Below are 25,013 nucleotides of genomic sequence, written 5' to 3'. Positions count from 1 at the left end.
GTATATATACATACATATATGTATGTATATATACATATATGTATATATATATACATATATGTATATATACATATATGTATGTATATATACATATATGTATATATACATATATGTATATATACATACATGTATATATACATACATATATGTATGTATATATACATATATGTATGTATATATACATACATATATGTATATATACATACATATATGTATGTATATATACATATATGTATGTATATATACATACACACATGTTTGTAAAATATGCTGCGGATGATTATATTTAATCAAATAATTTGATGTTGAAGGAAAATACATTTTAATAAACAAAATGAATTATCTACAATAAAATTCAATGATTTTTCTCGGCTGATAACTTTGAAAAATGTATATTTGACATAAAGATTTATGGATTTAAGGACATTAATGTTAAATAAGTGGTGGTCTAAGGTTTTTAACACAAAAATAAAACGTTTGTTAATGAAGTCCAACATGAAAACAAACAAACTTGTTTTTCTTCATTTATTTCTCCAAAATTATTCTGTTACATTTCTGTACAACTGGTCTCTCAAACATTTTGAACCTGAACGTCTTAAACTCGACCTCCTGCTGTAAAAACGGCTTTAAATCCATCCATCCACATTTATACACTCATCTTCATCATCTTCATCCTCCTGATGGCCTCAAACAGTCGGAGGGTGTCTCTGTTTCTGGACGAAACATTTTGGACCGACATGAAAAACAAAGTAAAGGAACTTCATCACAGCAATGCATTTTGGGAAATGTGCTCGTTTTTTGTCCATATGCAAATCTTTCAACAAGTTTGTTGTTTCTCTTCTGGGTCACATTTGCTTCTTCAGCTTTCTGATGTCAAACTGTCCCTGAACGCACCACAGAGTTCAGTTTTAGGTTTATTGAATAAATGAGCTGAAATAATAACTTAAATCAACCGACAGATTAATCATCAATTCATTCATTTTCTCTGTTTTATGTGACAAACTGAAAATCTGCTGCTCGGACAAAAACGAGACATTTAAGGAATATTTTATGAAACAATAAATGAATCATAAAACCAAAAACAGATCAATAATCAGGTGGCGTAGTGACGTTTATTGATGAACCTGCAGATCTAATCTTTAATTGATCGATTGTTTACTTTGTAAAATGTGAAAATACATTCTGTTAAAGATGTGAAACAGAGAGACGAAGTTTAAACATTTGAGATAAATCAAAAATGAAAAATCTTCTGTTTCATGAAACTAATAGTTTCAGCTCTTAAATATGAGAAACTAATCTGCACATTAATAAACATAAACATCATCTGCTGCGTTAATCTGACAAAGAAGAAGAACATTTCCCAAAACGTTCCCTAAAAGTTGAGGACGAGAGAACACAGAAATCCTGATGTCAGTGAACTGCTCACAGCTTTAAATGGCAAAACGACTCCGGACGATCGGCTCTCAAACTCTTTACAGAATAAAACGTTTAAAATAAAAAGTATAAAACTACAGTTGGCAAAATGAAATCTCACAAACGTCCCTCGAGGGATTTAACGTCCAGCACGACATTTAAAAAACATTTTCCAGCTTCTTCTCGTATTTCTGTCTCAAAACATCAACGAGACGAGAAACAAAGCGAAGACTTTAGTTTTGTGATAAATCATAAAGATCCACAAAGTGTTCAGCATCACATACACCAATAAGAACATGACTTTACATATATATATATAAATATAAATATATATATGTACATACACACACACATCAACAAATCATTCATCAGTGAAACCTGAACTCATCACGAAATGTTATTTTCAATATTTATATTTCATGTTTCTTTTAATAATAAAATAAAAATTTCATGAAAATGGAATTTAAGCCAAATCTAAAAAATAAAATAAAAATGTTTGAAGTTTCAATAATTTTCTTCACATTTTTATAATTTACATCCCTAGAACTATTTATATCATGAAGTCAAATAATTAAATAATTATAGGAATATGCAAATAAATCTTTTCATCGTTCAGGAAATATAAATACGTCTTTATTTTAAAAAGCCTTTTTTGTCACTTTTCATCGTCGTCATTATGAAATAAAATATTGTGAATTAAAAAAAAACGATTAAATACGAGTCGTCACTGAGCAAAACACGTAACTTAAATACGTTTAAAAAAAAGAGTAAAATCTTTTGATGATGTAACAGTGAACACTTTGCGGCTCCATATTTTACAGTTTGTGTTTATTCTTCACACGACTGAAGAAATAAAGAAATTTAAAAAACTGAAATAAAAACATGGCACCAAACTGGAAAACGTTATTATTAATATTCAGCTGTGTCGACGCTCCACATCTTAATACTGGCTCAAAAAACAACAAAGTGGATGGCAGGCCCAGAAGTGTAGCCCTCCAGAGGAATGCTGGGAAACGTAGTCCTCCTCAGAAGGTCTGCTGTAGCTCTATCACAGTAACTCTTACCCCCACCTAGTGGTCAACAATGGCAATTACATCTTTTAAAAATGGGCGTAGACATAAATATTCCAGCTGCAGCAGAGGAACGAATGACCTCTGGAATCCTTCTGATCGTTTGTAACTCCGGTCGTGCTCCACGGACACGTCAGAGGGAACACTCGTCAGGTTTCTCACATTTATATAAATAGATAGTGTTCATGGTATTCATACAAATGTCTGTACACAAACGTCCACGCAGCCGAACCCGTCTGTAAACGCAACACCATCTCATCTTCTCCATCATCTTCATCTTCACCGTCTCCAGCTCATCTTCTCATCTCTTTATCTGATGATCATCTTCTCATCTTCACATGAAGACTGTGAGGAAGGGAAACTACAGAGGAGGGGAGCCGACAGCACACGCACACGCACACGCACACGGCTCGCTCTAAAACTCTCCGGCGTCCTTTAAAGGAACAGTCCGACATTTTGAGACGTTTTCTTAATTGCAGTTTTAAGTCGAGTCCGACGAGATCACCGGAATAAAACCTGTAACGATCAGCTGACTCATCAATTTGACCAATAATTTATAAGTTGATAGACGGAAAAAGAATCGCCAACTATTATAACAGGTTCTTTGTTTAAATGTTTTCTATCACATCAAAGTGAATGACGTTAAGAAAACGAACATTTTTCACTATTTTCTGACGTTTTATGGAACAAAAGATGAATTTGGAGAATAATCGGTTTCTGTTTTCTGAGAGTTCAGAACAGAAACTTAAAGATTTATTAAGATTAAAGAGTCAGAACTCTTAATACATCGTTTCTACCACAAAGTCTATTGGATCACGAGTACAAGTACACAAAGATGTACAGATTGTGGAGTATCTCTCTCTGTCGATAAAAACACGGTTTAAGAACCAATGGTGTGAATCAAAAAGCAGAATTATTTGTATGAATGTAATTAATGTCTGGTATTAAATCTCTTATTTGAAGTATTTGTGTCTGAAATGTGTTTTTATGAATAAACTTTCCTTGTCTTGTTATTTTGAACTTAATCAGAAAATAAAATGATATCTTTGGAGGATTTTACGCCTCAAACCTGAAACTATTCAGCGTTTTTAATCTCAGCATTGATGAAGAGCTCTTCCTCTTCGTCCTCTCACTAAAGCAGCACGAGCTCAGCTGTGGATAAAATGTCGGACTGTCCCTTTAAGAAGACCCTTTAAGAAGGGGCGGAGTCACTCGGGTCAAACAGGTGGCAGTGTGTTTCTTCAGTTTACAGAATCTTATTTATCGCTACAAAAGAAAAACGTATGAAACAGTTACAGCTGAAAGACAAACAACCGTTATTTACATAGTTTACAGTGGTCTTTGAAAGCACCCTCAGAACTGTGCAGCAGGTTCTTTTATCTTCACTGTTCCTGTGCAGCTTCTTTCTAACAGCCATCTTAATACTCGGGGTTTATCTGTCCTAACTTATATAAAAAATGTAAATGTCTTCCTCTCTTTTTATTGTTGAGCATCAGCAACAATTTAAAGTAACAAGATGTTTAAATCTACATTTAAAATGTGTTTTTACATTTTTTTAAACTTTTCCTCTTAAAACAAACTGACGGCTTAAATTCTCTCTGATGTCAGATCTCAGGAGGCGGAGTTTCAGGAGTAAGAGAGGTGCGACCCGTTGGAGATGTGGGAGGTGACCGATGTGCTCCGGCTCAGCCCTCCGTCGCTCCCCCCGCCTCCCCCCGGCCCTCCGGAGGCCGTCCTCCTCAGAGGCTGGGGGCTGTTCCTGAGGGCCATCAGGCCGGGGCCCCTGATGCTCAGGCCGCCGCCGTAGCCTCCCTGAGACGATGAAGAGGAGGAGGCGGAGGAGGGCGGGGAGGAGGAGATGGAGATCGGGGGAGGCGGCGGCGGGGGAGGCAGGAGAGCCAAGGACTGGGAGGAGGTGTGTGTGGCGAGGTGGTGGTGATGGTGGTGCAGCTGGGAGTGGTGGGGGTAGTGGCCGCCACCTCCACCTCCTCCTCCTCCTCCTCCTCCTCCTCCTCCTCCCACCCACTCTCTGGAGCGGTCGCGCTCCCGGCCGTCGTGGCTCTCGCGGTACAGCTGCGGCGTGCTCTGGTGGTGCTGGTAGTGCTGGGGGAGGTAGTGCTGCTGCTGGTGGTGCTGGTGGTGCTGCTGCTGGTGGTGGTGGTGGTGGGAGGAGGAAGAGGAGGAGTGGGAGGAAGAGGAGGACGGCTGGTCCCTGATGCTGCTCTTGTGCATCTCGCTGTCCCGGCCAAGGCCGTGGGAGGAGGTGATGGACTCTGCGCGGATGAAGCTGCCGCCGCCTCCTCCTCCTCCTCCTCCTCCTCCTCCTCCGTGGTTCTGGCTGCGCCACGACGGCGTGGTCACCGAGTTCTGCACGCTGTGGCTCCAGTGGCTGCCGGAGCGAGGCACCGGCCTGGAGGGCCAGCCGCCGGAGCCCGAGGACGGGCTGGGCGTCGGGTAGCCCTGGTTGAAGGCCTCGGCCGGGATGCCGCTCAGCGCCATGTTGCTGAAGCCCAGACGCATGCTCTCCGAGTCGAAGGCCTCGATCTCGTGGGCCTGGCGCTCCAGGAGGGTCCGGATCCGCTCCGAGCGCTCGTTCTGCAGGGACAGCATCTCCTCCTCGATCTGACGACACACGTTTACGCCGTTAGGGACGCAGTCAACAACAAACATCTACAGAAGCACCAGTCTGGTATGGAAGCCCATTGACTTTCTATCTCATCATTACGGACATGGGCTTCGATCGTCTGATGATCTGATAATAAACCGAAGAACTTTTGGGTTTGTTTTTTGTCATTTCTCCACTGTTTTCCAACCTTCTAAAGTTAAAATAATCAGCAGATTACTCGATGATGACAGCAATGAGTCACAGCTGGAGAAGCATCGATCGGACACATTTGATGGATGGAATGTGAAACCCGTTTCCTACCCGTTGCTCCAGCAGCGCCCGGCGGATGGACACCCTCTGCTCCAGGTCCTTCACCTCCCTCTCATGCTGGGTGTCGGTGTGGATCTTGATCTTGCTCTGATAGGCGTTCAGCAGCTCCAGCTCCTGCTGCAGCTGCATCCTCAGGACCTGGTACTCAGCCTCCTGGTTCTCATCCAGACGCAGCTGTGGGGGGGGGGGGGGGGGGGACCAAGAAGAAGAAGAGCGTCAGGATGATGATGACGATGATGACGACAGGAAAATTATGTTCACGTACGTTTCTTAATCATATTTTCTTTTCTTCTTCTTCAACAAACAGAAAGATTATTTATCTATTGTGTTATTTTAAATGTTACCGTTTGTGTTTCTCGTCACTTCACTGACACGTTCACACAAACGTTGATTGTGTGTTCTGTCACTTTAAATAAACAGTTGGTATGAAAACGTATTCAAATCAGCCATTTTTCGTGCGTCCAGCAACATGTTTCAGTTACGTATGTCGCTACGTTAGGCGTGTTACTACGTTAGGCGTGTTACGCATGTTAGGCGTATTACGCATGTTGGGCGTGTTACGCATGTTACTACGTTAGGCGTGTTACGCATGTTAGGCGTGTTACGCATGTTACTACATTACGCATGTTACTACGTTACGCGTGTTACGCATGTTACTACGTTAAGCATGTTACTACGTTAAGCATTTTACTACGTTACGCGTGTTACTACGTTAGGCGTGTTACTACGTTAACCATCTTACTACGTTACGCATGTTACTACATTAGGCGTGTTACGCATGTTACTACGTTAAGCATGTTACTACATTAGGCGTGTTACGCATGTTACTACGTTAAGCATGTTACTACGTTAAGCATTTTACTACGTTACGCGTGTTACTACGTTAGGCGTGTTACTACGTTAACCATCTTACTACGTTACGCATGTTACTACATTAGGCGTGTTACGCATGTTACTATGTTAAGCATGTTACTACGTTACGCGTGTTACTACGTTACGCGTGTTACTACGTTACGAGTGTTACTACGTTAAGCGTGTTACTACGTTAGGCGTGTTACTACGTTACTACATTAGGCGTGTAGCTACGTTAGGCGTGTTACGCATGTTCGCCATGTTACGCATGTTACTACGCTATGCATGTTACTACATTAGGCGTGTTACGCGTGTTACTATGTTAAGCGTGTTTCTACGTTAGGCGTGTTACTACGTTAGGCGTGTTACTACGTTAGGCGTGTTACTACGTTAGGCACGTTACGCGTGCTACTACGTTAGGCGTGTTACTACGTTAGGCGCGTTACCACATTAGGCGCGTTACTACGTTAAGCGTGTTACTACGTTAGGCGTGTTACTACGTTAGGCGTGTTACTACGTTAGGCGTGTTACTACGTTAGGCGTGTTACTACGTTAGGCGTGTTACTACGTTACGCGTGTTACTACGTTAGGCGTGTTACTACGTTAGGCGTGTTACTACGTTACGCGAGTTACTACGTTACGCGTGCTACTACGTTAGGCGTGTTACTACGTTAGGCGCGTTACCACGTTAGGCGCGTTACCACGTTAAGCGCGTTACTACGTTAGGCGTGTTACTACGTTAGGCGTGTTACTACGTTAGGCGTGTTACTACGTTAGGCGTGTTACTACGTTAGGCGTGTTACTACGTTACGCGTGTTACTACGTTAGGCGTGTTACTACGTTAGGCGTGTTACTACGTTAGGCGTGTTACTACGTTAGGCGTGTTACTACGTTACGCGTGCTACTACGTTAGGCGCGTTACCACGTTAGGCGCGTTACTACGTTAGGCGCGTTACCACGCTAGGCGTGTTACTACGTTAGGCGTGTTACTACGTTACGCGTGTTACTACGTTAGGCGCGTTACCACGCTAGGCGTGTTACTACGTTAGGCGTGTTACTACGTTAGGCGCGTTACCACGCTAGGCGTGTTACCATGTTAGGCGTGTTACTACGTTACGCGTGTTACTACGTTAGGCGTGTTACTACGTTAGGCGTGTTACTACGTTACGCGAGTTACTACGTTACGCGTGCTACTACGTTAGGCGTGTTACTACGTTAGGCGCGTTACCACGCTAGGCGCGTTACCACGTTAGGCGCGTTACTACGTTAGGCGTGTTACTACGCTAGGCGTGTTACTACGTTAGGCGTGTTACTACGTTACGCATGTTACTACGTTACTACATTAGGCGTGTTACTACATTAGGAGCGTTACTACGTTACGCGTGTTACTACGTTACGCGTGTTACTACGTTAGGCGTGTTACTACGTTAGGCGTGTTACTACGTTACGCGAGTTACTACGTTACGCGTGCTACTACGTTAGGCGCGTTACTACGTTAGCCGCGTTACCACGTTAGGCGCGTTACCACGCTAGGCGCGTTGCCACGTTAGGCGCGTTGCCACGTTAGGCGCGTTGCCACGTTAGGCGCGTTGCCACGTTACGCGCGTTGCTACGTTACGCGCGTTGCCACGTTACGCGCGTTACCACGTTAGGCGCGTTACCACGTTAGGCGCGTTACCACGTTACGCGTGCTACTACGTTACGCGTGCTACTACGTTCCGCATATGTTATGCATACGTTACTACGTTACGCATGTTACGTGACAAAAACATTGACTTCTTGTTCCTCCCAGAGAACAAAGTGAAAGATGTCTGTTTGTTGACTCATCCATCTGCCGCTCTCCTCATTCATGATTACGTTGATAACATACAAAATATTTTCATGGGATTTCTACGAATTAGTAATTTCTTGGTTCTGCGGTTGTGTTGAGGTTCGGGTGCCGAAGGTGCTGCAGGTGCGCGGGGTTTCCTTGCCTTACTCACAGCCTGTGTGGACAGCATGTCGTTGATGGAGTGGTCGTACTGCTCGGCCAGGATGGCCAGCTTACGCGTCTGCTCCTCTTTGAGGCGTTTGAGGACGGCCTTGTGGTCGGATTTGGGAGTGCTCTCCAGCAGGTGGTTCCTCAGGGCTTTGTACTGACGGGTCTGGATCTTACAGGTCTCCTGGAACTGACGCTTGATCTGCAGCTCTTTGGACTGAAACAAGGTGCTAATTACAATCAGTGAGGGCTTTATTGATTTGATCTGAATTAAATCAACATGCTGAAGTTTAAAAGGAGCCATGTTTGATTTGAGAGCTGAAGCGGATTCTTAACAAGGCCACAGAGAGTAAAATGTGACTGGCGCTGCTTTGGGGTTTAGAGGGTTGAATCACCATAACGTTCTCCACACTTGGTCTCAGGTTCCGTTCTTACTTTGAGGCTCTTGGGCTGCTGCCGGACCTCCACGGTGTGTTTCTGCCTCAGCTCCTGCTCGCGGCGCTTGTTGTACTCCATCTGGTTGGTCAGCTCGGTCTGGTGCTGCGTTCGGATCAGGTCGGCCCGGGTCCGCTGCACCGAGCCCAGCTGCCTGAACTCCAGCTCCTGGGTGGACTCGTGGTGCCGCAGCAGCATGGCGCACTCCAGGTCCTTCTGGGTCTGCTTCTTGTTCAGGTCCTGGTGGAGGACCGGCAGAAACACGGGAGGAGGGAGAGAAGAAGAAGAACGCAGAATAAGAAGCGTTAAATTGTCTTTTATGTTCCTACAAAGTATCAGTGGACGATTTCAGGAAATCATCTAATTTAAAACCTGGTTCTTTGAGTATTTTTGTTCGGTAGAATAAGACGAGTTTTTACCAAAACATAACCACAAACGCTTATGATCGTTTATGATGAATAAAATCTGATTAAATAAGCGAGTTGTTGACGTCCAATCAGATTTATTCTCAAGTCAAATTAAAGTAAACTTGCCTCGTTTTATAACTATCTAGAAGATAATTTAGGACGTAGTAAAATAAATCATCAAAGAAATTCAACTTGTGCTTTTGTTCTTTTTTTATGATTGATGACATCATAACTGTTGTTCTAGTTCTCTCTACTTCTAGTCATCATGGTTCTGTTCATAGAGGAGCAGGACCTTTATTCTGAAGTGACAGTCCATACCTCCCTCAGCAGATCCTGCTCCAGGTTGTGTCGAGCCAGCAGCATCTTCCTCTTGTACTGGCGACACTGCAGCTCGTAGTACTGCCGCTGCCTCCGCAGCAGGCTGGCCTCCTCCTCCGCCTGCATCTGCTGCAGACACTCCTTCTGACGGATCAGCCACTCCTGCTTCTCCCTCTTCGGGGTCGACTGGTTCTCACTCAGCTCCTGTTCAGACGAAGAAGAGCGACTTATTCTACCGTTTCTCGGTCGCGCAGCAGTGATTTCTACCTGTGTGCGTTCTGGTTCTGACCTCTTTCAGCTGGTCTTTGCGCTGGCGGTACTGTCGTTTCTGTGACTCCAGTAAACTGGTCAGCTCTTTCTTCTGCTGGCCCAGTATGTGCTGCTGGAACTTCTTCTCTTCTGTCAGAGCTGCTTTCACCTGCAGGACACGAAACAAAGAGGCCGAGGGTCAGAAAACATCAGTTGACACTTCACATCTAAACGAGCTCAGTCATAGCGTTCGATTTCAACTTAAATCAGATGTACGTTTAGAGGGTATGATTTCAAATGTTTCATATTTATTTTCATTATTATCTGAACCGCTGATTATTTACCGTTAACCATCAGAGTGAAATAAAGTTTCACGGACTCTGTAGAACATGTGTTTCTAGTCTCTGATCTCTGATCATGTTTCATTGCAAGGCAAGGCAGAAATGCAGGAAATTGATTAATATATGAATTGAATGTGGTTCAATTAAAGGCAGCAGCAAACAGAAAAGTCTTCCATCTTGATTTAAATGAGCTGAGGGTCTCAGCAGACCTGCAGCTTTCTGGGACTTTGTTCCAGATATGTGGAGCAGAAAAACTGAACGCTGCTTCTCCATGTTTAGTTCTGACTCTGGGAACAGAAAGTAGACCGGTCCCAGACGACCTGAGGGGTCGGGATGGTTCGTAAGGCAGCAGCAGATCAGAGATGTATTTTGGCCCTAAACCATTCAGTGCTTTGTAAACCAACAGCAGCATTTTAAAGTCAATTCTTTGTTGGACAGGAAGCCAGTGCAAAGACCTCAGAACTGGAGTGATGTGATCCACCCTCCTGGTCTTAGTGAGGACTCGAGCTGCAGCGTTCTGAATCAGCTGCAGCTTTCTGACGGACTTTTTACAGAGACCTGTAAACACACCGTTACAGTAGTCCAGTCTGCTGAAGATAAATGCGTGGACAAGTTTTACACATCCTGTTGAGACATAAGTCCTCTAATCCTTGATATGTTCTTCAGGTGATAGGAGGCTGATTTTGTAATTGTCTTGATATGGCTGTTCAGGTTGAGGTCTGAATCCATAACTACACCTAGATTTCTGGCTTGGTTTGTGGGTTTTAACATCAGTGACTGAAGCTGAGCGGTGATTTTCAATTGTTCGTCCTTGGTACCAAAAACAATTACTTCTGTTTTATCTTTGTTTAATTGAAGAACATTCTGGCACATCCAGTTGTTGGTTTGTTCAATGCAGTTACCCAGCCCTTGTATGGGATTATAGTCCCCTGGTGACATAGTTATGTAGATTTGTGTGTCGTCTGCATAATTATGATAACACACTTTGTTGTTTTCCATAATCTGAGCTAGTGGAAGCACGTAGATGTTGAACAGAAGAGGCCCCAGTATTGAACCTTGGGGAACACCACATGTCATTTTAGTCAGCTCTGATGTGTAATCAGCCACAGACACAAAGTATTCTCGGCCCTTCAAGTAGGATTCAAACCAGTTAAGTGCTGTGCCAGAGAGTCCCACCCAGATGTTTAGTCTTTCTAGGAGTATGGCATGGTCGACGTGTCGAATGCAGCACTGAGATCCAGTAACACTAAGACTGAACTTCTGCCATTGTCTATGTTTAAGTGGATGTCATTGAAAACCTTAACGAGAGCAGTTTCAGTGCTGTGGTGCTGTCGAAAGCCTGACTGAAAACATCAAAGCAGTTATTTACGGCCAAGAAGTTGGTCAGCTGTTGGAAAACCGCTGTAAACAACCAATCAGTGTTTAAAGCAACAGGAGGAGTGATATTTCACTTTATTTTATATTTCACTTCATTTTATATTTCATTTATTTTATATTTCACTTTGTTTTATATTTCACTTTGATTTATATTTCACTTTGTTTTATATTTCACTTTGTTTTATATTTCACTTTGTTTTATATTTAATTTATTTTATATTTCATTTATTTTATATTTCACCTCATTTTATATTTCATTTATTTTATATTTCATTTATTTTATATTTCACTTTGTTTTATATTTCACTTTATTTTATATTTAATTTTATTTTATATTTCACTTCATTTTATATTTCATTTGTTTTATATTTCACTTTATTTTATATTTCATTTATTTTATATTTCATTTATTTTATATTTCATTTATTTTATATTTCACTTTGTTTTATATTTCATTTATTTTATATTTCATTTATTTTATATTTCACTTTATTTTATATTTCATTTATTTTATATTTCATTTATTTTATATTTCACTTTGTTTTATATTTCACTTTGTTTTATATTTCATTTATTTTATATTTCATTTATTTTATATTTCACTTCATTTTATATTTCATTTATTTTATATTTCACTTCATTTTATATTTCACTTTATTTTATATTTCATATATTTTATATTTCACTTTGTTTTATATTTCATTCATTTTATATTTCATTTATTTTATATTTCACTTTGTTTTATATTTCATTCATTTTATATTTCACTTCATTTCATATTTCATTCATTTTATAACTTACTTTATTTTATATCTCTTTTAAATTTGAATATGTTTCTACTTGCACTGATTGTTGTTGATTGTTAAATGTTTGCACCTCCCGTCACGCCAAATTCCTTGTATGTTCAACATACCATGGCAATAAACGGTTCTGGTTCTGATTCTGATTTAGCGTCACCTCTTTCTCCAGGATGGCCTGGTGCTTCTTGGACAGCTTGTCGGCCTCGGTGGAGAAGCTGTTCCTCTGGTTCTCCAGCTCTTTGTCCAGCTTCAGCTGGTGCTCGTCCATCTCCGCCTTCAGCTTGTTCTCCAGCCCCATCAGCTGCTTCTGGTGCTGCCGCCTCATGCGCTTGTACCCGGACATCTGCTCCCGCAGAGCCGAGCCCTGCTCGTGCTCCTGGATCTGACGGGTGACCTGTGAAGAGGGGGGAGGTACGGGGGGAGGAACGGGGGGAGGAACGGGGGGGAGGAACGGGGGGGAGGTACGGGGGGGAGGTACGGGGGGAGGTACGGGGGGGAGGAACGGGGGGAGGAACGGGGGGGAGGAACGGGGGGGAGGTACGGGGGGGAGGAACGGGGGGAGGTACGGGGGGGAGGAACGGGGGGAGGAACGGGGGGGAGGAACGGGGGGGAGGAACGGGGGGAGGTACGGGGGGGAGGAACGGGGGGGAGGTACGGGGGGGAGGAACGGGGGGAGGTACGGGGGGGAGGAACGGGGGGAGGTACGGCGGGGAGGAACGGGGGGGAGGAACGGGGGGGAGGAACGGGGGGAGGAACGGGGGGTTAAAACACGGGCGCTTGATGCCGGGAGTCCATCTAAAACCTGATGGGACCTGACTGTCATATGCAGATGTTTGTGAACAGATGTTGAGCACAAGTGTTATTTGAACACTTTGAGACTTCTGCTGCTGAACAAAGTTAAATAAAATATGAATCACATTCAGACCGGAGAGTCTCTTTCTTCACATGGAACTACAGCGCCAATAAAATACGAGAACAAAGTCTTTAACTTTGACTGATTTAGATTCACACATGATGAGAATCTGGATTCATTTTTACCAGAAAATCAACAAACACCTCAAGGAGGAGGAAGAGGAGGAGGAGGAGGAGGAAGACTTACCAAGGAGGCGGTTCGGATGGTGGCAAAGTGGTCCCGGTTGCGGTAATAAGCTCGACGGCATCCAGCTGAGGGAGCCTGAGGTTGGTCCATCTCTGGCTGGTAGGGGTCATCATAGATGTTATCCTGACCCTGAGGAAGAGGAGGAGGAGGAAGAGGAGGTGGTGGTAGGGATCAGTGATCTCTAAAAGTTATATTAATTTTATATAAACATCTATATTGTTAGTATTTGTTCTGATCTGATCCGTGATTTATGATCCGTTGAACCTCAATGGCTACTAAAGCTCTGGTGTTTCTACAGGCGATGAGTTCAGGCTGTTTGTGTACCGTGGGTCGGTGGATGATGGAGCTGTTGGAGGTGTGTTTGTGTACCGTGGGTCGGTGGATGATGGAGCTGTTGGAGGTGATGGTGTGCTCGCCCTCCTGCATCATGGCCATCTCGTTGCTGCTGTCGTCGGAGGCGTCGGCCAGACTGTTGACCGAGCTGCTCTGGGAACTGGCCGAGATGGACATACTGGGCACCGACTGGGAGCTCTCCATGCTGTTGACTGTTCCCGTCCGCAGAAGGTACGTCTCCACCTCCTGACACAAAGACACAAAGACACAAAGACACAAATACTGGATTCAGCTGCAGAGAGACATGTATTAACCTCTGAACCCCAAAGCCCACCGGCGAGATAGAAAAGCATGTTTTATTTCAACAATAACCAAAACTACATCGTTCATCACAACCAGAAGCTCATTATTGTCAGATTTTCATCTTTCAGACGGTCCTTGAACACATCATGTGTGACGAACGGTTCCTTCAGAAAAAGCAACCGAACAGAAGCTTAAAATTTCATCAAAACATTTGATTCTCCATGTTCTCATTATAAATGTCTCCTCTAATAAAGAGTTCACTTTCACCAGATTGTGTAAAAACATTAAATTGTGAAACTGTGAAGTCATGATTGATTCATCTGAGACCAACAGTCACGGGACAACAAACCAGAGCAGCAAAGCTGCTATTTCTTAAACGCAGAGGAAAATATCTGTTTTGAAAAAGTATCGGTGTATTTGTGTCTATTTGAATCTCTGATGACTCAAGCGTCTCTATTTTATACTTCCTCTCTTTGTGCTCTTTCCTCCTCAGTCTCCTCTTTCCTCCTCCCTTCCTCCCAGTCCACACTAGGACTTCCCCTCTTCCTCACCTCCTCATCGTCCCCTCCCTCGGACACGGGCCCGTTCTGCTGCGTCTCCTGGAAGAGGATCTTCTTCATCTTGCGGTACTGCAGGTTGTCGAGCTCTCTCACTGCATCTTTGGTGCGAGCGATCAGGTCCATGATGACCGTCAGAGGACGCTCGCGGCAAAGGAAGCGATGCTGCAGAGGAGAAAGGAGGGAGGGAGGGAAGGAAGGAGACGGCAACATGAGCGATGAAGACGAAGGGTTTACGTTTGGTGAGATGAAGCTGGATTGGTTCTCACATTCAGCAGCACGTCAGAGGTAGGCCGGTCTTGGGGAATCTTCTGCAGGCAGGAGTCCACGAAGTTACGGAAGGAATCAGACCTGCAGAGAACAATGGGATTATTCATTTCATCTCATTTCTAAAGCCCAAAATCACAAACGTGCCTCAGAAGGCTTTCCCGTCTGTAGACACGTGACATCCTTCTGGAGCCAGACGACAGTTCTGATCATTTAAAACACTATTCAACCACAAAGTTCACGTTCTGGTCTTGAACTTTGAAGAAAATAAAATAAAATACGATTTTAAACTGTAAAATATAATCAAAATATAAATGAAAGATAATAAATCATTTATTCAAAACAATTCCAGAACTGACTCTGACCTGTGACTCTGACCTTTGACTCTGACCTTTGACTCTGATCTGTGACTCTGACCTGTGACTCTGACCTTTGACTCTGACCTGTGACTCTGACCTTTGACTCTGATCTGTGACTCTGTTCTTTGACTCTGATCTGTGACTCTGTTCTTTGACTCTGACCTGTGAGTCTGACCTTTGACTCTGACCTGTGACTCTGATCTGTGACTCTGTTCTTTGACTCTGACCTTTGACTCTGACCTGTGACTCTGACCTTTGACTCTGACCTGTGACTCTGATCTGTGACTCTGTTCTTTGACTCTGACCTTTGACTCTGACCTGTGACTCTGACCTTTGACTCTGATCTGTGACTCTGTTCTTTGACTCTGACCTTTGACTCTGTTCTTTGACTCTGACCTTTGACTCTGACCTGTGACTCTGACCTTTGACTCTGTTCTTTGACTCTGACCTTTGACTCTGACCTGTGACTCTGACCTGTGACTCTGACCTTTGACTGTGATCTGTGACTCTGTTCTTTGACTCTGACCTTTGACTCGATCTGTGTCTCTGATCTGTGAGTTTTAGGATCCGTTGAACCTCCTTTCAGCTCCATTTTAATGGTTTTAAACTGGATGTAAATGCAGCAAACGATATGCGTTTGAAAAGAGAAAGGTAGGACTGAGGAGGCAGCCTTACAATGAGACGGACTCTTGAGTTAAGATCAAACTGAGCAGACGTTCTCACCAGTGGTTGGACTGAAGGATGGGGCTTTCATTCTGAGCGATGTGATATAAGGCACTCATAGCATTCATGTTGAACAGAGGGGGCTTCCTCTCCGCTGTGGGGGGGACGAGCAGAGAGCCAAACATTAAAGAACCAAGGTGTGGATTCATCAGCTGGTCTTTAGGACCACAGTCTGTTATTATTACCCAGCTCTATGGAGGTGATGCCCAGCGACCAGACGTCCACCTTCCCGTCATACTGGCCCTCGTCCATCGCCAAGATCACCTCCGGAGCCATCCTGAAGAAAACACAAGAGCCTGACGGTGAGCCTTCATCTGCAGACCAACGCTTTCTCTTTGTCTGCTGGAGGCCATCGTCAGGAACGTCTGTGAATGTTACAACTTTACATGGAAATCAACGGAAATAAGAAAACAAATCAATCATTTAGTTCAATTTAAATTAAATCACTTAAAGCACTGAAATAAGTAAATACCACTTATTACGCTGTTATATCACCAAACACGGTCTGAGAGGACGAACCGCTGAGTCGACTCCATCCACAGACGTGTTTCTCCTCCGAGAATCACTTCAAGTCTCATTCAGCATGAAAACAGCTGCTCGACAGAGTATGCTGTAGTAACTATTAATCATAATAATGATCTGAAGAGCTTTAATTAAACTGAGTGATGACATCACAGCCTGTAATGAACAAATACAAACTGAGACACAAGGAGTTTCCAGGTTGAAAAGTTCGAACTTTGGACTTCTGTTAAAACCTTTTTTGATTCATATTCATGCGATATAAAAACATAAATCAGGCTTGAGAGGAAAAGTATGTTTAGGGGAGAAGGCTTTTATTTTGGAGGGTTCGACACATTTAATTAAAGTTCAACTCAGTTTAAGTTCACTTGAGCTCTTCATTCCGTCAGACGGTATTTACGTCTTGACGACGGTGAAGGTTTGTTTGTTTCTGTGTTAACATGTTGAACACAAACCTTTATTTACATTTATTCCCGTTATTGATTGTTGATTCTCTGACCAGTTCTCTGTTACACACGTAGACACAAACGCATGGAAGAACAGGGTCCAGGTGAACTTTGACCCCTCAGACATGTGACACCTGGTTCGTTTTAGAAACTTTCACAATAGAATCCTAAAGTTGTGATTTAAAGACGTCTTCCCGTTCCAACATGCTCATTGAGTGAATGTAGGTCCAGCCTCACCAGTACGGCGTCCCCACGAAGGAGTTGGCTGGAGCCACGATGGAGGCAGAACCGAAGTCCCCCAGTTTGACCTGACCGGGCTCCGTCAGCAGGATGTTTCCCGCTTTCACGTCCCTAAAAAACCCAAAACCACACTTTAGCGCCAACGGATGCTACATGTAGCATCTTTAACCGTGAATATGATGTGTTTATTGTGGAGGGGTTGACAGGATTATGGGTGTTCAGAAGTGACAAATGTTCTTAGAAATATTGAAATATTGATCAGAAGATAATCGATAGATGTTAAAATGAAACATGTGACACATTGTAGCCAATAAACGTATTCCAGCCATGTGAGGAGCCAACAGTGTGTTTACCGGTGGATCATGTTGTGAGAGTGAAGGTATGCTAATCCCTGCAGTGCACCATGGGTAATAGCAGCTATTTCCATCTCCTGGAGCGGCTTTTTGTGAACTGGGAGGATGAGAAGAACACAGAGAGTCAGAGACAAAACAAACATATAAATCATGTTTTAATATCTGATGAAGAGACAAACTGACCTTCCAGGAGGTCTGAGGCCGAGCCGAGGCAGTACTCCATCACCAGCTGAAACACACGTCATTTACATCTATATCCATATATATATTGTATTATACATATATGTTTCATCTGAATCTGTTAACTAAAGCTGTCAGATAAATCTAGTGCAGTAATCTGAGACACAGTAGAAGTAGAAAGTAGAAAGTACTGTTCCGACGGTCTTTGCTCCAGAGACTGATTCCTGAGCTCTTCCAGGTCGTTGCCCTGGTTACAGAGTAACGTGGTTGTATTGGCTCGCATAGCGTTGTGCTGAGGGACACGTGTACGTACCCATGCCGTGTGCTCCTTCAGGTAGCAGCCTCGGTACTCGATGGTGTTCGGGTGGCGAAGCTTCTGCAGGAACTTCACCTCTTTAATGATGTCCTGCCACTTCTGAGCACGGACACAGAACCCGTCGGCAGACACATTCGTGTCAATAGAGAAACATCTTGAAATACTTTGTCAAACAGCTCAGGCTAATGGTGGTAGAACAAAAGGACAATACGGCGGTAGAGTGAACAAAGACGAGTAGATTATGAATGTTTCACTGTGAGAACATCCAGAGGACTCTACGAGAGAGCGAGTCACAGAGGGACGCTATCGTCAAAAGGAAAGGACTTATTGATTCATGTGTTCCGGTGCGTTACCTCGTTGGTCTGCTTGCCGCTGTACGACATCTTCTTAATGGCCACCACCTCATTGTTGCGAACATCTCGAGCCTGTCGGGCGACAGAAGTCAGTTTATCAGAACAACAAACACTCAAGTTACTGTTCATCAGGTGAATAGACGACGATGTTTGGACCTTCATCTATTCAGAGACCAGTCTGACCTGCTGAGCTTCAGGTCACATCATCACTGCGACGTGTACGTGGACAAACCTGGACTACCGATCGCCTACGAGGTTCATTCAACGCGGATAACCGATTACAGAAGATGCTGACCGTGCTGTCTTTACTAAGCAGCTGTTCAATTCTGCATTTCATAATTCTACTGCTGCCGCCGTGCGGAGGAAGGCGCTGCGTGTCAGTCACGCTTACTTTGTTCTGCACAACTATCGTGAAGTTCACACAGTAAAGGTGGAACAAGAGCTCTGCAGTACGACGGAGGCTTCTATCAATGACAAGCTGTCAGTGTGGACGAAGCAGTCACTTCCTCACACCATTTCTGTCGACTAATCGATAAGTTGACTGAATTAACAGATTTGTAAACTGAATTTCTCCACAAAGGATCACTGTCGATCTGGTTTGACGTGCTCATCAATAAAAACAAACACAAGTTATTCAGCATGAAGAGAGGCTGCCGGTGCCGAGGAGCTCCTCAGAACCTCAGGAAGGAATTTAAAAGATGAGACAATCAGTCTGTCAGAATAAATGTGCTTCAGCTACCAACAACTCTCTGAAGACACAAAGACGTTGCGCTCAGCGCTGATCTCTGTCTTCAAGTTCCCTGATTTAAAGACGTGTAAGTGCTTTGACAATCACCGGAGTTTGTGTTATGATATCTGTGCAGGTTTCACAGTCTGTGACGTGTCTCTGACGTGTCTGTGACGTGTCTGTGACGTGTCTGTGACGTGTCTGTGACGTGTCTGTGACTTGTCTGTGACGTGTCTGTGACGTGTCTCTGACGTGTCTGTGACGTGTCTGTGACGTGTCTGTGGCGTGTCTCTGACGTGTCTGTGACGTATCTCTGACGTGTCTGTGACGTGTCTCTGACGTGTCTGTGACGTGTCTGTCACGTATCTCTGACGTGTCTGTGACGTGTCTGTGACGTGTCTGTGACGTGTCTGTCACGTATCTCTGACGTGTCTGTGACGTGTCTGTGACGTGTCTGTGACGTGTCTCTGACGTGTCTGTGACGTGTCTGTGACGTGTCTGTGACGTGTCTGTGACGTGTCTGTGACGTGTCTGTCACGTATCTCTGACGTGTCTGTGACTTGTCTGTGACGTGTCTGTGACGTGTCTGTCACGTGTCTGTCACGTATCTCTGACGTGTCTGTGACGTGTCTGTCACGTGTCTCTGACGTGTCTGTGACGTGTCTGTGACGTGTCTGTCACGTATCTCTGACGTGTCTGTGACGTGTCTCTGACGTGTCTCTGACGTGTCTGTGACGTGTCTGTGACGTGTCTCTGACGTGTCTGTGACGTGTCTGTGACGTGTCTGTGACGTGTCTGTGACGTGTCTCTGACGTGTCTGTGACGTGTCTGTGACGTGTCTGTGACGTGTCTCTGACGTGTCTGTGACGTGTCTCTGACGTGTCTGTGACGTATCTCTGACGTGTCTGTGACTTGTCTGTGACGTGTCTGTGACGTGTCTGTGACGTGTCTGTGACGTGTCTGTGACGTGTCTGTCACGTATCTCTGACGTGTCTGTGACGTGTCTGTCACGTATCTCTGACGTGTCTGTGACGTGTCTGTGACGTGTCTGTGACGTGTCTGTGACGTGTCTGTGACGTATCTCTGACGTGTCTGTGACGTGTCTGTGACGTGTCTCTGACGTGTCTGTGACGTGTCTCTGACGTGTCTCTGACGTGTCTCTGACGTGTCTGTGACGTGTCTGTGACGTGTCTGTGACGTGTCTGTGACTTGTCTGTGACGTGTCTGTGACGTGTCTCTGACGTGTCTGTGACGTGTCTGTGACGTGTCTGTGGCGTGTCTCTGACGTGTCTGTGACGTATCTCTGACGTGTCTGTGACGTGTCTCTGACGTGTCTGTGACGTGTCTGTCACGTATCTCTGACGTGTCTGTGACGTGTCTGTGACGTGTCTGTGACGTGTCTGTCACGTATCTCTGACGTGTCTGTGACGTGTCTGTGACGTGTCTGTGACGTGTCTCTGACGTGTCTGTGACGTGTCTGTGACGTGTCTGTGACGTGTCTGTCACGTATCTCTGACGTGTCTGTGACTTGTCTGTGACGTGTCTGTGACGTGTCTGTGACGTGTCTGTCACGTATCTCTGACGTGTCTGTGACGTGTCTGTCACGTGTCTCTGACGTGTCTGTGACGTGTCTGTGACGTGTCTGTCACGTATCTCTGACGTGTCTGTGACGTGTCTCTGACGTGTCTCTGACGTGTCTGTGACGTGTCTGTGACGTGTCTCTGACGTGTCTGTGACGTGTCTGTGACGTGTCTGTGACGTGTCTCTGACGTGTCTGTGACGTGTCTGTGACGTGTCTGTGACGTGTCTCTGACGTGTCTGTGACGTGTCTCTGACGTGTCTGTGACGTATCTCTGACGTGTCTGTGACGTGTCTGTGACGTGTCTGTGACGTGTCTGTGACGTGTCTGTCACGTATCTCTGACGTGTCTGTGACGTGTCTGTCACGTATCTCTGACGTGTCTGTGACGTGTCTGTGACGTGTCTGTGACGTGTCTGTGACGTATCTCTGACGTGTCTGTGACGTGTCTGTGACGTGTCTCTGACGTGTCTCTGACGTGTCTCTGACGTGTCTCTGACGTGTCTCTGACGTGTCTGTGACGTGTCTGTGACGTGTCTGTGACGTGTCTGTGACGTGTCTCTGACGTGTCTGTGACGTGTCTCTGACGTGTCTCTGACGTGTCTGTGACGTGTCTCTGACGTGTCTGTGACGTGTCTGTGACGCGTCTCTGACGCGTCTCTGACGCGTCTGTGACGCGTCTCTGACGCGTCTCTGACGCGTCTGTGACGTGTCTGTGACGTGTCTCTGACGTGTCTGTGACGTGTCTCTGACGTGTCTGTGACGTGTCTGTGACGTGTCTGTGACGTATCTCTGACGTGTCTGTGACGTGTCTCTGACGTGTCTGTGACGTGTCTCTGACGTGTCTGTGACGTGTCTGTGACGTGTCTCTGACGTGTCTGTGACGTGTCTGTGACGTGTCTCTGACGTGTCTGTGACGTGTCTGTGACGTGTCTGTGACGTGTCTGTGACGTGTCTGTGACGTGTCTGTGACGTGTCTGTGACGTGTCTGTGACGTGTCTGTGACGTGTCTGTGACGTGTCTCTGACGTGTCTGTGACGTGTCTGTGACGTGTCTGTGACGTGTCTCTGACGTATCTGTGACGTGTCTGTGACTTGTCTGTGACGTGTCTCTGACGTGTCTGTGACGTGTCTGTGACGTGGCTGTGACGTGTCTGTGACGTGTCTGTGACGTGTCTGTGACGTGTCTGTGACGTGTCGCTGCCGTGTCTGTGACGTGTCTCTGACGTGTCTGTGACGTGTCTGTGACGTGGCTGTGACGTGTCTGTGACGTGTCTGTGACGTGTCTGTGACGTGTCTCTGACGTGTCTGTGACGTGTCTGTGACGTGTCTCTGACGTGTCTGTGACGTGTCTGTGACGTGGCTGTGACGTGTCTGTGACGTGTCTGTGACGTGTCTGTGACGTGTCGCTGCCGTGTCTGTGACGTGTCTCTGACGTGTGACGTGTCACTAGGACTCTTAACAAAATAGGTTGAACAGCAAGATGCTTTTAACAGGACTAAAGTTGTCTTCTTCTCTGAACATCATAACATGTCCGACTCGCTAGCTTCTAAGCTAATTTTAACATTTCCGCCAATGGTGAAATGCTAACCGCGATTAGCATTAGCATCTTCGTTCATCTTTTCATGCTTCATACAGACATACTTACATTACAGACTACGGTCTCTCAAGGCTACCAAACGGAAGAAGTAAAACGAAGCAGCGTGTCTTCTCATTAGAATCTAAAAGCAACGAGGCAATAACTTGTTGCTCATAGCTCTGAATAGCTGTTGTGCTAGCAGCAACTGGCCAAGCCAGTTAGCCGTAAATGCTATTCAGAGCTACGAGCTACGTAGACACGCTGCTTCGTTTTACTTCTTCCGTTTGGTAGCCTTGAGAGACCTTAGTCTGTAATGTAAGTATGTCTGTATGTCACGCTGCACTGAGGCGACCCGACAACACGCACACGCTATAAGATAAGAACGTCTGTTTTTCTCTTCTAAAGGAAATGCTTCAAAATTCAGATAAAAGATCTGAACTTTGTGATATTTATTCAACATAATCTCAGCAGCAGGAAGTCCACCTGATCAGCATCATCAGCCTCTCCTCTTCCCATTGGCTCACAGAGATTACACAAGAGAAGGTATCATGTCTATTTAAAGGCCTGTGTGCTCTGACATTCTGAGCTCTTTCTGCAGCTTTTCTTTGACGGTCGTCAGAGACGATGGAAGCTGAACACGGACAGAATGCTTCATACGAGCCTGAAGCGCCGAAGGAGGAGAAACTGACAATCTTGACGTTCACACTTCACACACACAGCGACCGGCCAGCTGAGTAGAGTGAGTCTGGAAACGTTCCTCTCAGTCAGCTATGAATACTTTGACATAAAAACACAAGAAGAGACAGAACACAAACACAGAAGGACTTTTTAACGCGGAGACTCACAAAGTAAACGGCTCCGAAGCTGCCATGTCCGATCTCACGGAGGTCCGCGAACAGCTTCTCCGGATCGTCTTTGCAGAAGAGGTCTGCCACCTCGGGGTCTTTCAGGTTGCCCGCCCGTACACTCGAGGGCATGGCCAGGGCCTGTAACGAGAGGGAGGGGGGGTTAAACCAACAGGGGGAGAGCTAGTAACGTTAGCAGCACCGCTAACGGCTACCCAGCAGGAGGAGAGCTAGCAGCACCGCTAACGGCTAACCAACAGGAGGAGAGCTAGTAGCTGTCGATAAAATGTATTTAATGTTTAATGCACTGAGATGAAGATGAAGTGGGAACAGTTCATTGAAATTATATTAAAAATTGCAAAATGCTCCAATTTAATCATCTGAGTGGGGAAATGTTGTGAAAATATCATTTTAAATGAAACGTTCTGGTCCACACATCATATTCTACAGACGTATGAGAACAGAGACAGAAATAGACAGAGACAGGAACCTGAAATCTGGTGTCCTGGTGCCGAATGACCAAGAACACATGGCTGAAACTCAAACCTCTGATTCAGAAGCTCCTCGTGAAAGAAGCATCACTGGATTTTCATTGGGCGTGGTCCAAACGTTTAAACGTTTAAACGTTCAAACTGAAAATCGCTAACAGCGAAACAAGGCTAACATTCAGGTTGTTGTGGTTAAAGCTGAACAGGATTCAAACCTTCTGGTGCAACATGCTTCATCCTGTGAAACACGCTTCATCCTATGAAACACATCTCTTGTACTTTAACTGTAGTTACTAGTTCATTTCCAAAACAGATGTGTTTATAAAACTATTTTACTCACAAACATGTAGAGGACACGTCGTGATTCCAGCTCATCAACTCTTTGCTGCTTTTGATCATTAAGTTACAAATATGAATGTATGAGTAATAATTTTGAGGTTTGGATCTGTGAAATTATTACGTGCGTCCTCACTATTTACAAAACAACATATCCATCGATTAAATTAGTAAATATTAAGAACAATAGTTTATTTTTACTGTGTAGTATTAATACTTTCACTGTAACAGTATTTATACTGTGTGGTATTAGTACTTTCACTATAACAGTATTTATACTGTGTGTATTAGTACTATCACTGTCACAGTATTTATACTGTGTGGTATTAGTACTTTCACTGTAACAGTATTTATACTGTGTGGTATTAGTACTTTCACTGTAACAGTATTTATACTGTGTGGTATTAGTACTTTCACTGTAACATTATTTATACTGTGTGGTATTAGTACTTTCACTGTAACAGTATTTATACTGTGTGGTATTAGTACTTTCACTGTAACATTATTTATACTGTGTGGTATTAGTACTTTCACTGTAACAGTATTTATACTGTGTGGTATTAGTACTTTCACTGTAACAGTATTTATACTGTGTGGTATTAGTACTTTCACTGTAACAGTATTTATACTGTGTGGTATTAGTACTTTCACTGTAATAAAGGATCTAAATACTAACGTTAAGTAACCACATGCATTACAACAGACCCATCAACATGAACCGTGTCTAATTTTACTGAACAGAAACAAATCAAAGGCTCCCTTAGACCCTAGTTCCAAACCCACCCTGGAGTAGCTAACTAGGTTAGCTATAGCATAGCTAGCATAGCTAATGTAGCATTACTTACCGCGGCTTATTGTGGTTCCGCTCCGGAACGAAAAACAAACTGTTAGCCAAAGCTACCGAGCCTCTGTCGGCGGATAATCAACACGACGTGCGGTCCATTTCCACCAGAGTCCCGACAATAAAATGTATTAACACTTAACCAAATTGCACTGCTAGTCTAGTTCAAAATAGAAGCTCGCCAATCGTTACTAGCCTCTTAGCTAATTGGCTAGTTTAGCTCCGGTAGCTTGCGAGCTAACGCTAGCTGTTCTCTGGGGTGTGGCTGACGTCCCTCCGCGGTGCTACGACATACTGTCCCGTTACACCTGGTATACTATTAACATTTTAATATACTTAAAATATGACTTTAAAATCTGTGCCCCATCCCGAGGTTTCGGCTCGTTTCTCACACCGT

At 44.5% G+C, this 25,013-nt stretch overlaps 1 protein-coding gene across 3 annotated transcripts; it reads right to left on the bottom strand.

Moving 5' to 3' along the window:
* Positions 1-511: 511 nt before the first annotated feature.
* On the bottom strand, positions 512-25,013 carry taok2a (TAO kinase 2a). Of its 3 annotated transcripts, none has more exons than XM_079281113.1 (20): positions 24,621-25,013; positions 22,952-23,092; positions 18,224-18,295; positions 17,868-17,969; positions 17,558-17,603; positions 17,375-17,471; positions 17,019-17,132; positions 16,002-16,093; positions 15,817-15,910; positions 14,737-14,818; positions 14,462-14,632; positions 13,599-13,853; positions 13,275-13,403; positions 12,333-12,569; positions 9,698-9,826; positions 9,409-9,612; positions 8,684-8,923; positions 8,244-8,465; positions 5,410-5,592; positions 512-5,105 (listed from the first exon to the last, which is right to left on the bottom strand). In XM_079281113.1, the coding sequence occupies exons 2-20, from the start codon at positions 23,081-23,083 to the stop codon at positions 4,110-4,112; spliced, it is 3,597 nt and encodes a 1,198-aa protein (XP_079137239.1). In that variant the 5' UTR covers positions 23,084-23,092; positions 24,621-25,013; the 3' UTR covers positions 512-4,109. The 3 variants fall into 3 exon arrangements, with proteins under 3 accessions (XP_079137239.1, XP_079137240.1, XP_079137241.1); XM_079281114.1 differs by having other exon boundaries at positions 13,644-13,853; XM_079281115.1 differs by having other exon boundaries at positions 8,253-8,465; positions 13,644-13,853.

This window comes from Melanostigma gelatinosum (assembly GCF_949748355.1).
Source record: "Melanostigma gelatinosum genome assembly, chromosome: 13".
Taxonomy (NCBI): Eukaryota; Metazoa; Chordata; class Actinopteri; order Perciformes; family Zoarcidae; genus Melanostigma; species Melanostigma gelatinosum.
This window is presented reverse-complemented; position numbering and strand designations above follow the sequence as displayed.